The 13,686-nt window shown below is 47.0% G+C and overlaps 1 protein-coding gene across 10 annotated transcripts in view; it reads right to left on the reverse strand.

The window, feature by feature from the left end:
- The window catches only part of TRANK1 (tetratricopeptide repeat and ankyrin repeat containing 1), a 98,119-nt gene that overhangs the window by 58,996 nt on the left and 25,437 nt on the right, over nt 1–13,686 (reverse strand). For 9 of the 10 annotated variants that reach the window (XM_047874469.1, XM_047874474.1, XM_047874472.1 and 6 more), the window contains 5 exons: nt 12,899–13,049; nt 9,999–10,117; nt 7,229–7,312; nt 6,844–6,982; nt 3,973–4,107 (listed from right to left, as the gene is read on the reverse strand). In XM_047874469.1, the coding sequence (XP_047730425.1) occupies nt 3,973–4,107; nt 6,844–6,982; nt 7,229–7,312; nt 9,999–10,117; nt 12,899–13,049 (628 nt within the window). The remainder of the gene's footprint in view (nt 1–3,972; nt 4,108–6,843; nt 6,983–7,228; nt 7,313–9,998; nt 10,118–12,898; nt 13,050–13,686) is intronic. The other variant, XM_047874476.1, reaches the window with a different exon arrangement.

The raw sequence follows: 13,686 nt of genomic DNA on the forward strand, positions 1-13,686 counted from the left end.
ATAGTATTAGATTTTATCCCATGGAATAAATATCCATGAGTCCATATTAAAATACACACACATACATACATACATCGAAGGGATAGCTCTTCATTGCAACACAATCCCAAATAACAAATGTAGAAGAAAAGAAGAAAATTAAAAATCAACATTAACCAAAGGTCACAGTAATAGTTGATGCTGATAAGATCCACCCATGGATACTAAAATTAGTGTGCAAAAGTTTAAAGGGCAACAGTATTTGCATAGATGGTATTTGGAGAGTTCACATTATCTCCTACAAGGTATTCAACAACTATGAAAGGAAAGATGGTAACTTCACAATGGAGAAGTCCCCACAGATCACAACTTAACCAGCCAATCAAGGCTAACGTCACAGGACATATTGCCATCACGAACTCCTGGATATAATGCTGAGAAGAACACAAAATTATTTCTGTAGAATTCTTACCAAAAATGCCTGACTTTATTCCAATGATGAGAAAGCATCAAACAAACTCAAACTGATAGACCATCTACAAAACAACTGACCAGTACTCCTCAAAAGGGTCAAGGTAACAGAAGCCCGAGGAACTGTCAAAGACTGGAGGACTAGGGAGCCCCGACAAGGAAGTGAGGTACAGGTCTCCGAACGGAAAAAGGTCATTCATGAAAACAGGGGTGAAATTCGCATGAGGTCTGTGTATGTTGATAGCATTCTGTCAAAATTAACTTCTTGATTTTGATAATCTAACTCTGACACGTAACATGCTAAGATTAAGGGAAGCTGGGGGAGGGTATACAGAAACTCCCGGAACTATTTTTGCCTCTTTTCTGTATGTCTAAAATTAGTTGAAATTGAAGATTTAAAAAAAAAAAGCTTCTTTGATGAAAAAGAGAAGCATCCTGCAAAAGTAGTGAAGCCTCATTTGGCAATGCCCGGGGGACAGTCCATGTTTACACCTGCATGGAGAAAGGAGCCTCTCTTTACGTCACGTGCTTATTCTCCCATGTTGCAGAAAGTCCGGAAGGTTTCTGCCTTTGTAAGAAACAGTATAAAGTTGTGCCGTTCCATATGGCAGCCATGAGGCACAGATGGCTACTGAGCACTTGAGATGTGGCTAGTCTGCACTGAGATGTGAGCGATCATATGCTGGATAGATGGGCTAAATAACATATATTGGATAGGCTAAATATACTGGCTTATATATATATATAGGCTATATATATTGGCTAAATACATAGGCTAAATATACATAAACATATATTGGATGGGCTAAATAACATCTATTGGATAGGCTAAATATTCTGGCTTATATATATATATATATATATATATAGGCTATATATATTGGCTAAATACATAGGCTAAATATATATAAACATATATTGGATGGGCTAAATAACATCTATTGGATAACGCACATCGGTTGGATGGGTTAAATAACATACATGACGAAAATTAGTTTCACTTATTTTGCCTTTACTTTTTCATATGACTACCAGAAAATTTAAAATTATACGTGGCTCTCATTATGCTTGTACTGGACAGTCCTTGTATAAGCCCCAGGAAAGGAAATGCTTGCCAAGTTATCAATGCAGAGAGTTGGCACCCGAGGCGTTCCATGCATGTAAAATACCCCACACCGTGCAAAACCACCTGGATTTCAGGAGACTTGGAGCTGCGTTTCTTTGCAAACTGAAAAGTCCTGTCTGGAAATACTTTTTGAGGGGGGGGCATTTTCAGAGTAGGGATGTGTAAGGAGAGGACAGTGATTGGAGACACAGACGTTACCCATAAATGACCAGGGTAATTATCATTAGCTGGAACCAGATCACCCTAGTCCACGAGGGCCAGTAGTCGAATGTCTAGAAATGCTACAAGGTGGTTGATCAACATAGCCATTTAAACTTACGATAAATAGGTTACATTAAAAACAAAACTCGGGGCACCAAGTCTTGGTGTGTTTACACCAAGCAAATTGGCAAACACCACAATTCAGGGCTTTTCCTTCTGAAGAGCCCATTTGTCAAACATTTGCCAGGATACCATTGCCTTTAAGAAGGTACTAAAATAGGAAGCGATCCTACATGGCGGAGAAGTAGGGGGATCCGAAGTTCCCTCGTCTCTCGAACACAGCAGTGTTGAGTCCAGAGGACTTTGAACTGCAAGACCCCTGGCAGCAACGTGACAGAGATGCCTCCAGGGACCTACCAGGACAAACTGGTGGGCCGTAGGTGCGTGACTGCAAACTGGGAGAGATACGATGGGCGGCAGAGGAACAGAGGGGAGGGATCCCCTTCTGCAGAGAGACAAAGAGAAGAGAAAGGGAAGCTGGGGAAGCGTAGGACTGTATCTGGACAAGAGAAGAAGGTAGTAAAATACACAGGACACCAAAAAAGACAGTAACAAGTGCCGGCAAGGATTCAGAAAAATGAGAACTTTTGTGCGTCACTGGTGGGAAGTATAAAATGGTGTAGCCACTTTGGAAACCAGTCTGGCAGTTCCTGAAGGGATTCCATGTGGTTACCGTATGATCTGGCAATACCACTCCTAGGTATCTACCTAAGAAAAATGGAAATATATCCCAACACAAAAACACATACACAAACGTTCAGAGCAGCATTATTCGTAATAGCCGAAGGGTGGAGACAAGACACGGGCCCATCCACTGATGAATGGGTAAATAAGATGTGGTTTACCTACACAACGGGATATTATTTGGCAATAATAAGGAATGAGGTCCTGATACATGCTACAAGGTGAACGTCGAGAGCATGCTCAGTGACAGAAGCCAGTCACGAGACCGTATGATTCCATTTGTATGAGATGTCCAGAAGAGGGAAGTCCACGGGCACAGAAAGTAGGTTAGTGATTGCTTAGGGCTGGAGAGGTAGGGAGAAATGGGAAATGATTGCTGATGGATCCGTGGTTTCTTCTGGAGATGATGAGAATGTTTTATAACTGATCGTGGTGATGGTTGCATAACACCGTGAATGTGCTAAAAACAGGGAATCGGACTCTTGAAACAGGTGAATATGGCATCTGAATTATATTTCGATAAAGCTCCAAACAGTATCTGTAGCACACCCTTTCTCCATTTCCCCAGATGTGGGTTCCTGGGACGCAGTTCCATGGGGATGACATTAGAGAAACAATCCTCGCTGGGCTTCCCTGGGACACGTTGAGGAAAAAAGACTACAAGTGCCCGGGACGTCCCCAACCAGAGCCCTCCAGGCTGCGTCTAGTCCACAGGCATGTTTAATTTTGAGCGGACATTTTATAATCTTGAGGCGTCTTATTTTTTAAAAATCCATCTTTCCAGGGGGCACCTGGGTGGCTCCGTCGGTTGAGCGTCCGACTTCGGCTCAGGTCATGATCTCACTGTTCATGGGTTCGAGCCCCGCATTGGGCTCTGTGCTGACAGCTCAGAGCCTGGAGCCTGTTTCGGATTCTGTGTGTGTGTCTCTCTCTGCCCCGCCCTCCCTCGCCCGTGCTCTGTCTCTCTCTGTCTCAAAAATAAATAAACATTAAAAAAGTACATTAAAAAAAAAAAAAGAACCAGCCTCACTCTTCCTCGTGGCCTGTCCGGCCTTGGCAGGATGGAGGATGCGATCCCCGCGTTCGATTCTGAGTGGCCAGGAAGCAGGACCACTTCTGTGGTCTGGCTCGTTAGCGTAGATTTGGCATAAAATAAAGCGCTTATAGTAACTGTGTGATGAGGGAAGGAGCAGGGCAGCCAGAAGCCCATATCCCGGAGACATTCAACCCCACAGAAGCCATCGAAGCCGAAAGAGCATGGGGACCCCAGCCAATCTTCCTTCCCTCGACCCGCATCTTTCCTGCCCTCCCGGTCATGCTTAGGTCGACATAAGGTTTAGCCCTCTGGAGCCCGGCCCAGGAGGAAAAGGGTAAAAACGTGCGGTCAGGCTCTCTAATGCCTGAGGTCACCCAGCCCACAGCACCCCCTCCAGCCTGGTGTCGCCACTTACGTTTGATGAGGTATCCTGGGTAGTGAGCCGAGGCAACGACGTGGAGAACGGTGCAACCACCCTCGTCCTTCTGGTTGATGCGGCCTTTCCACTCGGGCTTGTGGTCCATCAACCACCTGAAAAGATGGTTTTCCTCTGAAGGGAATTAAAATGAGTTCCTGATGTTATTTTCCACACACAGAAAATCAATCTGAAAGCACATCAACACGTCCCGTCCTGAGGGAGCCGAATGGGGACTCCGACACATGTGTGCCACTCACCACGAGAATGGGAGACACAGAGCTTGTAGACTAAAAGGATGAGCTCTAACTTCAGCCAGATTTCCGAGCAGCAGAGCCCGAGACCGGGGTTCTTGTACGTGTGAGTTGTTGACGGGGAGCTCAGGAGAAACAGTGTGAGGGACGCAGGGCGGGGCAGGGGAAGGAGGCGAGCAGAGATGTGGTCTCCCCTGAGTCGGCCTCAGCCTGACCCCACAGGGAGCTCTGCAGCGTGAGCTGCACCACGGTGTTGACCCACGAGGAGGCAGGGGCTAACCTTTGTGTCAGTCAAGAGCTCCAGAGCACCTCTAGGGAGGGGGTGTGGTGGGGGGGGAGCGCCTCCAGAGAGTGGGGGGCTGATTGGCCAAGAGCAGCTCTCTGGCCAAGGAGGCAGCTGTGGAACAGCAGGTGGGGATGGGGGCACTAGTCGTAAAGAGGCTCCAGGCAAGGCAACAGTGCCCGTGTCAGAAAGCAGGTCAGTATCCGAAAAGGTTACCCTATTCAATACTGTTAATAAGACTGTTAATCAAGACTGGTAATATTTTTTAATGTTTATTTATTTCGAGAGAGAGCGCATGTGCGTGAGTGCACACGCAAGCAGGGGAGGGGCAGAAAGAGAGGGAGAGAATCTCAAGCAGGCTCCGCGCTCAGCTGGGCGCCCGGTGCGGGGCTTGATCCCATGACTCTGAGATCATAACCTGAGCTGAAGTCAAGAGTCGGACGCTCAACTGACTGAGCCACCCAGGAGCCCCGATAGGACATATAGTTAAAAGTTATTTTCCCACGTTCCTTCCTTGGAGCTCCTGGGATCAAGGAAAGCCACACACTTCCGCCAACTCTTTGAACACGGTCTGTCACCATGTCAGAGTTTTCCTCTGAGAAACAAATCAGGGATAACCTTGAACGCTTGATGGTATTGACACGTGCCTGTACCCATGGGAGCTAACGTAAAGAGCAGACACAGCGGGGAATCATGACTTTCACAACCAGAGGCACACTTCTCTGGGTTCCAGATTCCTAGTTTAAAACTGGGAGGATTGGGGGCGCCCGGTTGGCTCCGTCGGTCGAGCGTCCGACGCTTGATTTCAGCTCAGGTCGTGATCCCACGGTCGTGGGATCGAGCCCAGAACTGTACTCCACACGGAACATGGAACCTGCTCAAGATTCTCTCTCTCTCCCGCTCTGCCCTTCAAAAATCAAAACTAAAAATTAAAAAAACTGGGAGGATTGGACCAAATTGCTTTTAGTCAGACTTTACTTTTAAATGTTTGATCCACCAGTCCCTCCGCAAGAATAAAACATTTCATGGGCTCCACAGTACATGAAATGGAAATCTGGTTAAAGGAAAGTGGGGGCCCAGGTCTTGAAGGCCCTGCCCACCCCCCTCACTCCTTCATTCCCAGGAAGGCAATCCAGCCTAGAAGAGGAAGACTGTCTGGACAATTCTCTTGCCTCTTCTGGCTCTAAAACAGTACGGGTAAATGTCTAACTCTGGTGCCATACATGCTTGGAAAAGAAAAACAAGCTTTTATCTTGTGTGTGCGTGCATGTGTGCGTGTGTGTGTGAATGATAAAATTTAAATATTTTTGAATTGAACTCCTATAGCCAAGTGGTGAAGACTTAAAAAAAAAAAAAAAAGAATTCTATGAAAATCGGAGTCCTTTAAAGGAACCACAGCAGGCACTATCAACAACAGCCAGTGTTGAAGAGTGTTGAAGCAGTCGACTCTCCGGCTAGAGAGAAAATGAACCCGAAAAAGGGGAAAGACCACACGCGCCTTCCGCGGCTCGGGGAGCTCCGCCCAGCAAAGGCTGTCTGTCCCAAGGTCCCTCCTCGGGTCTCAGTGCCCCTGTGCTGCCAGGATCTGTCTAGGAACACAGAATCTTTTCAGCTTGGGCCCCTGTAGCTACTAGGTCCCGGGCGAAATAAAAACAAGGCTGTCTGGGGAGCCCGGGTGGCTCAGTCAGTTGAGCATTTGACTTTGGCTCAGGTCATGATCTCACGGCTTGTGAGTTCGGCCCCCGCATCGGACTCTGCACTCACAGCCTAGAGCTTGCTTGGCATTCTCTCTCTCCCTCTCTCTGTCTCTCCCTCTGCCCCTCTCCCCCCGCTCGCACCCTCTCTCTCTGTAAAATAAAAAAATAAAACGTTTTGGGGCGCCTGGGTGGCTCAGTCGGTTAAGCAGCTGACTTCGGCTCAGGTCATGATCTCGCGGTCCGTGAGTTCGAGCCCCGCGTCGGGCTCTGTGCCGACTGCTCAGAGCCTGGAGCCTGTTTCAGATTCTGTGTCTCCCTCTCTCTCTGACCCTCCCCCGTTCATGCTCTGTCTCTCTCTGTCTTAAAAATAAATAAACGTTAAAAAAAAAATTTTAAAAAAAATAAAAAAATAAAAAAATAAAAAATAAAAAATAAAACGTTTTAAAACCAAAACCAAAACCAAACAATGCTATCTCCCTGCTGCCTTTATTCATCTGAATAATCAAACCATTTGAGTATTCAAATGGTTTGAACATTCCACCTTCAAGTGGCTAAATTCTGGTGGCCAAATTCAGCAGAGCTCGGAGCTCAGAGCCGGGAGGGCGGCTTGGGCGGGGTGAACCAGAAGAACACTCACTTGCTTGGATACAGAGCCGCATGAGGGCGTGAAGAGGGTATGGTCCTATTGTCTCAATACTCGCACCAATGGAGACGAGCCACTGCACTAGCTTGGGCACCTGTTCCATATTCTCATAAAGCCCAATGAAGACATATTTCTGGGGGGGAAGAAAAACACAAAGGAAGAATCATGGAAGTCACCGCATCAATATTAAACGTCAAACCCCTTCACTCATAAAATTTGGGATCAGCAAAACCTAGATTCGCTGTGGCCCACGCCTGAGATCATTATAAACGACCGATATGCAGTGAGGCAGCTGAAGTCCCCTTATGCAAGCAGAGGTCCCAAATACAAGCCCCAAGTGGCCTGACTTAAAACCGTATGTTTCAAGAAGCCACCTCACCTCAAAGAGACTCTTCAGTGATAACTCTGGGACATGGATATTTCGGGGTAGCCGGTCCTTTCTCGCTGACAGAAGTAGGAACGACTGGTGAGAAGGGAGAAAGAGAAAAACCTGGAATAGTAATGCTCTCCACGTAGGTTATTGGAACAAACATTACCTTCGGGGTGAAAACAAACAAGCAAAAACCAAAACAAAATACCCTCCAGCCCTATCTCTCTCTCTCTCTCTTTTTTTTAAATGTTTATTTGTTTTTGAGAGAGAGACAGAGCGAGCACAAGCCGGGGGAGGGGCAGAGAGAGATGGGGACAGAGGATATGAAGCGCGCTCTGTGATGACAGCAGACAGCCTGATGCGAGGCTCGAACTCACGAACTGTGAGATCATGACCTGAGCTGAAGTCAGATGCTTAACCAGCTGAGCCACCCAGGCGCCCCAACCCCGTCGCTCTTTTTAAGTTACGTGCCAAGCTTTACAGCCTGAGCCATGATAATCGAAGTCCTTCCGTCCGGCCGATGTCCTGCTCCTGCTGACAGCTAAGCTCTCTCCGCATTTCCTCAAAGCCCGCTGCAGACGGGAGCAGCTGACGTTAAGCAGCATTGCCGAGGGCAGAGTGGGTAAAAAAGTGATTCTCTGCAAAATTCTTAAAGCCGAGCAAGCAGAGGAATCCCATCCTTTGCAAGCATCTCATCCCAATTAATTCTGTAGCACACGGGTGTTTCATAAGCCCCAAGTGTTTGGGGTCCATTAGACCCCGGCCAGCAGAGTGTGCTGGAAAGGTCCTTATCAGCGAGTGATAGCTGGCTGCCCATCTCTCCCCAATTCCACACCCGGTAGCCCTGTTCGTGGCTTCAGGTTGGCCATGGCTGGAGTACTGATGCTACGAAGATTGGCAAACACTACAAATCAGGCCTTTTTCTCGCAGAGAGCCAGTTGTTGAACCACTGACCCAAACTAGAGTCAATGAAGAAACTGAATCCCTCAGAAAGGTTAAGCAATTTGTCCTAGGTCACCCACAGAGAGGTCCCTCCTGAGATCATCCAGGTGTGCCAACAGGTCTGAGGGCTCCAGGTTCTGGTGTGGCCGTGACTGGGGCCCGGGCTCCGCATCAGTCTCCCTCGTGTATGCCCAGTGGACATGGGGACCACAGCGACTGAGCCTATGGCCACATCTTGTTTGCAGATTCCTTCAGCCTGCTGCCCTCTCTTTACCGCTCACCGTGAACACACAGGCCCCAATCTCAGATGACATACTCAGGGTTCTAACAATCCTGATTGCTGGCCCGGCTTTTTTTTTTTTTTTTTTTGGTCTCTGTTTCCAATATGTGAAAATGACCTGGGCCCCACTGCTGGAGTATTGGACCAAGTGCACCTGCCCCCTGGGCTGCCTTCTTGGGCCTTCCCTTCCCTACCTACCTGCTTTCTCAAGACCTTGGAATATGGGACTGAGTTTCAGGGAAATCGTGGCTGGATTTTAGGGGATGTCCCATGAACCCCCTGAAACTATGTATACAAAGAGAACCCCATAGATTTCATTGGATTTCCAGTGGAATCCATGAGCTTTCTAAAAATTGAAGAATTCTGTCTTCTAAAGTCATTCGCCCTGCCTGGCTCTAGAGTCCTTATGGCTTGCCCTGGCTTTTAGTGACTTTTCTGGACTGCCAGGCTTTAGAAAGCCCAGCAGGCCCTTCCTGACCTAACTCCCATCCTCGGCCGGCTCTTTTCACGAGCACGGAGAGGCCACCATCGATGACAACTATGCACTGGGCACGTAGCACAGCCAGCTACCATGAAGCTCCATTAGCTCAATGCCTGGCACATCGTAAGCCCCTGACAAGCATTAGCTAATATTATTATTAGGCGTTCTTGCTCCAGTATTTCTAAACTTCACCAAAGCCCCGAGAGAGTAAGTTTATAGCCTGAAACTTACAAATGCGGAAATGAGACCCAGAGGGGAAATAATTGGTCCAAAACAGAAAGTGGAAGATGATGATGCGAGGAGGCATCTGTGTCACACCAAAGCCCAGGCTGCGGTGCACTGGGCACCGGGAATCCCTTCCACAGATTCCCCGCCTCGGGCCGGCTCCTACAACCTCACTGCTACCTGCGGGCAGCGGTCCCTTTAGCCTACACGGAAGCGCTGGGGGCAGCACAGGCAGGTCTCCTGAGCCCACACTAGCAAATGCAATATAGAAGAGATTGCATGAGGGCGCCTGGGTGGCTCGGTTGCTTAAGTGTCCGATGCTTGATTCTGGCCCAGGTCATGAGCTCACGGTTTGTGAGTTCGAGCCCCACATCAGGAGGGAGTCATAGCGTGCAGTCTGTGTGCGATTCTCTCTCTCCCTCCTTTGCTGCCCTTCCCCTGCTCGCGTGCTCTCCCTCTCTCTCGCTCTCAAAATGAATAAGTGAACATTAAAAAAAGATTATATGAAGATGAACATTCCAAAATTTATTTTCCTCATTCCATATTACCATTGGCATCTGGACTTTACACTTCTGGGATGACCATGGAGACATAGGGCAAGGAGAGAGGGTGATACACGTTAGCTAATATTATTATAGGTGTTCTGAATACGTTTCCTACCTTTAAAAAAAACTGGCTAATTGATATACCTCAGTGACTTTCCATTTTTAATGATGTGTCCGTTAAAAAGTTATTTTGGCATCAAGATAAACAAATAATAAATTACAACCCCCCTCCCCAGTGCCAGCAGAAAGACTCTGTTTGATCGAGAATGTGCTTTTCCCACAAGAGAGTCATCTCCTTTTACTTACGTGCCATAATCCTTTCTTTGCCAACTTTTCTATTACAGATTGCCACACTTCTGTTGAGAATCCAGTAGTAAAAATATGATCGAAACAGGGCAAGAAACTTTGCAAAACAATGGGGTCGCCTGAAAGAAAGTTCCATAGTTTAGAAATTTTAACCCAGGCAGAGTCTAGAACATTTGGGAAAAGGTCCTCCATTTAGGACCACACATAAACAAATGGCAAGTTAAAGATATCAGAACGAGAGGCATTCTCGGGCACCAGGGTGGCTCGGTCAGTTGAGCCTCCGACTCTGGACTTAGGCTCAAGTCATGATCTCATGGTTTGTGGGTTAGAGCCCCACTCTGACAGTGAAGAGCCTACCTGGGATTCTCTCTCCCCTCTCTCTCTGCCCCTCCCCTGCTCACACATACACACACACACACACACACACACACACACACACTTTCAAAATAAATAAACTTTTTAAAAAAGAAAAAAGAAAGAGAGCCACTTTCAAAGTAAAAGTCCTATATAATTGACTGAAGCAGCAGTCATTTTAAGTTCACCTATAAACTCAATGCCCCAAGGGTTAAGCGGTATAATGTGAGCTAATACTCACTTAGCTCTTCTATATGTGAAGCCCAGTGATATGTGCTAATATTTAATCCCTCAAACATACCGACAAGGCACTGCCTATTATCTCCACTTAGAGAGGAAGAAATAGAAGCTCAAAAAAGTTAAAAAAAAAAAAAACCTCACTTCCCTTAAGATGTGACATCATATGAGGCATGTTAAGATACAAAACAGATGAACATAAGGGAAGGGAAGCAAAACTAATATAACAGGGAGGGGGACAAAACATAAGCGACTCTTCAATATGGAGAACAAACAGAGGGTTGCTGGAGGGGTGGTGGGAGGGGGAATGGGCTCAATGCGTCAGGGGCGTTAAGGAACATACTCCCGAAATCATTGTTGACTAGATGCTAACTAACTTGGATGTAAATTAAAACAAATAAAGAAATTATAAAAAAAAAAAAAGGAGAAGAAAGAAAGATGTGACAAATATTATCCTCACCCAACCAATGAGAAACGGAGACAAACGAGGCCAGTCTTCATGGCATATCACGCAACCAGTTAACGACAAACACAGAGATGGGAACCCAGATCCACCAACTCTCTTATGCAACACACATTCTTCTAACCTAGTGGCCCAATGCATCTCATGATCCTCCAAAAGCCACATTTCTCAAACCCATGGGTGAGATCATCCAAGGGGACGAGGCAGGTGCCAGAATAGCATGGCACCTCCTCCGGGATTATCAATTTCCACAGATAGGGAACTATCAAAATAAATAGATGTTGCACAAGACGATACAAAATTTCCATAAGCATATTTTTCAAATTTTAGAAGTCGGGCCGTGGGCATCCATTCACCCTCCAAACAGGAGTCGTTTGGTATAAAAGTCTGGGATGAGTTGCCCTACGGAGTCCTACGACGTGCCGCTCTCAGGATGGGAGCAGAATGGAAACCGTCCAGATTTCTTAGGGGAGCCGTCGCCAAGAACGAACGGTGACTTCACAAAGATGCAGAAGACACGAGGGATCGAAGGGGAATGGCCAATCCATCAGGTTCAGAGGAATGGGACACAGGCTCCGTCACGGCAGTGAAAGGGTGCCCGGAAAGCTGTGACCCATCAGCACTCATCTGGGCATCTTCCATTTCTCTGCTGGGGGGACGTGGCTGTGTCTACCTCCAACCACCCCCCACTCACTGCCTGATGCGGCTCTCACCCCCCATCTGTGCCAAACTTGCCAAAATCTGTGGCATGCTGGCCACAGACCACACAAGTTGCCTTCCCACACTCCCAGTGGGAACAGGTGGCTCTGTCACAGTTGAATTTATTTCCCCGCCTCTGAAAGCCAAAGACCATTTGCCCACAGTTCTAACAGGTGCCATGTTTCACATCCTAACATCTCTAGAATCGGGACGCGTGTGACGATTGAGTTTGTCTCTTAGTGGCAAAGCATTTGTTTCAGTGGCACATCTTAATGGGTACAATCTTAAATGTGATCAAACACAATATTTGAAAACAATGGGCTGGTCATTGGCAGAACGTTTAGACTGCGCCAAGATAAACACAGAAAGAGTTCCGTGGTCACTGGCAGGGAGTCCATTACATTGTGTTACGGCTTTCTGTCTTTGTCTAATCCAGGCCACTGACAAAGCCGGCTCACGGGCCAGGTCATTAGAGTAATAACTCAAGGCAGTGACGCGGAAAGCCCCCGTGCGTCACTGACCGTAGCGGCCGAGACGCCGGGCACCGCGGCAGCTTCCGCGGGACCCTCCATCAGCCCTTCCAGGCTATTCTGACAGCGAACAAAAATATTGCCTCCACGTATGGGATAAATCCATGCAAAAATCATAGGAAAGAGCACAACTCACGTAAAAAGGGCAGTATGAATAGGGAAAGATCTCTCAGTAGCAACACAGAAAACTGAAGTCTGCAACAAGAGTGGCGGAGCTCTAAGTGATTTCTTCTGCAAAACGATTTCGGTGTTTTTACAAGAACCTGAGCCACCCCAACTTCCAAAATGGTTTCTAATGTGAAAATCAGTTTCATTCAAACTGCATACATCAGCCACAAAGAAACCCCCTGGAATTATCTCTTCCAGGAGCCATTCAAATAAAATAACAAGGACATGGAAAGAAAGAAAGAAAGAAAGAAAGAAAGAAAGAAAGAAAGGGGAGAAAGAAAGAAAGAAAGAGAGAAAGACAGAAGGAAGGAAGGAAGGAAGGAAGGGAGGAAGGAAGGGAGGGAGGGAGGAAGGAAGGAAGGGAAAAGGGGAGGAAGAAAGGAAGGAAAGAAGGAAGGAAGGGAGGGGAAGGAAGGAAGAAAGGCAGATTTCCCGCGGTTCCAACTTACTGCCCATAGTGGTAAAGACTCCCACAAGGAAATCAGCAATCTGGATCTGGTCCAGGCTGCCCTGGAGAAGTCGCAGACCCTCGAAAAACATTCGAGCAGCTTCGTAAGGCTGAAGCAACCTCAGCAAGGAGTAACCAGCCCGGTAGTATCCCTGGGACAGAAGAAAAGCAAACCCATAACTCACCCATCCCTCTAACCAGCTGCTAAAAGGAAAGGCAAGATTGATGACATGGGGAAATGAGCCGGAGAGGTTTCACTTCTGTGTCAACACGGATTTCTAACAAGCACTGGCTACAGGATTTCCACGTTACGTTCTGTGCCACAGTTTTCCTGTCATTTTTTAACTGCCAAGAAAACAATCATTTCCAAATGCATGACTTCTACTGCATCTAACATAGGACAGAGCGAAGGAAGCGGGCCCGCTTCCAAGTACATGTGTGGCTTATTCACGCAACAAATCACAGCCCTGGCAAGAAGAGAATGAAAAAAAATCCTCCGACGACAGTGTTCCAGAAAAGAATGAGATTGTCATGTAAACACAGAACTTGTTCCCTGCTCCTTTCAATCAAAGTCAACACGACTTCCACGGGTACACAGCTGGAAAAAAAGTTGTCATGACAAGCGTTGAGGTATATCGAGCTCCACGTTATAGGCATTGTATACCGGAGGCAAAAATTTTTTATTTCTGTGGAGAGGAAAATTACAATGATTGTTAGAGGAAAATGGCGGACTTTGGCCTATATAAAATGGTGTGCCTTGAGTAGGAACAAAATGGCAGTGCCTTCCCC

Source organism: Prionailurus viverrinus, chromosome C2, assembly GCF_022837055.1.
Source record: "Prionailurus viverrinus isolate Anna chromosome C2, UM_Priviv_1.0, whole genome shotgun sequence".
NCBI classification, from domain to species: Eukaryota; Metazoa; Chordata; class Mammalia; order Carnivora; family Felidae; genus Prionailurus; species Prionailurus viverrinus.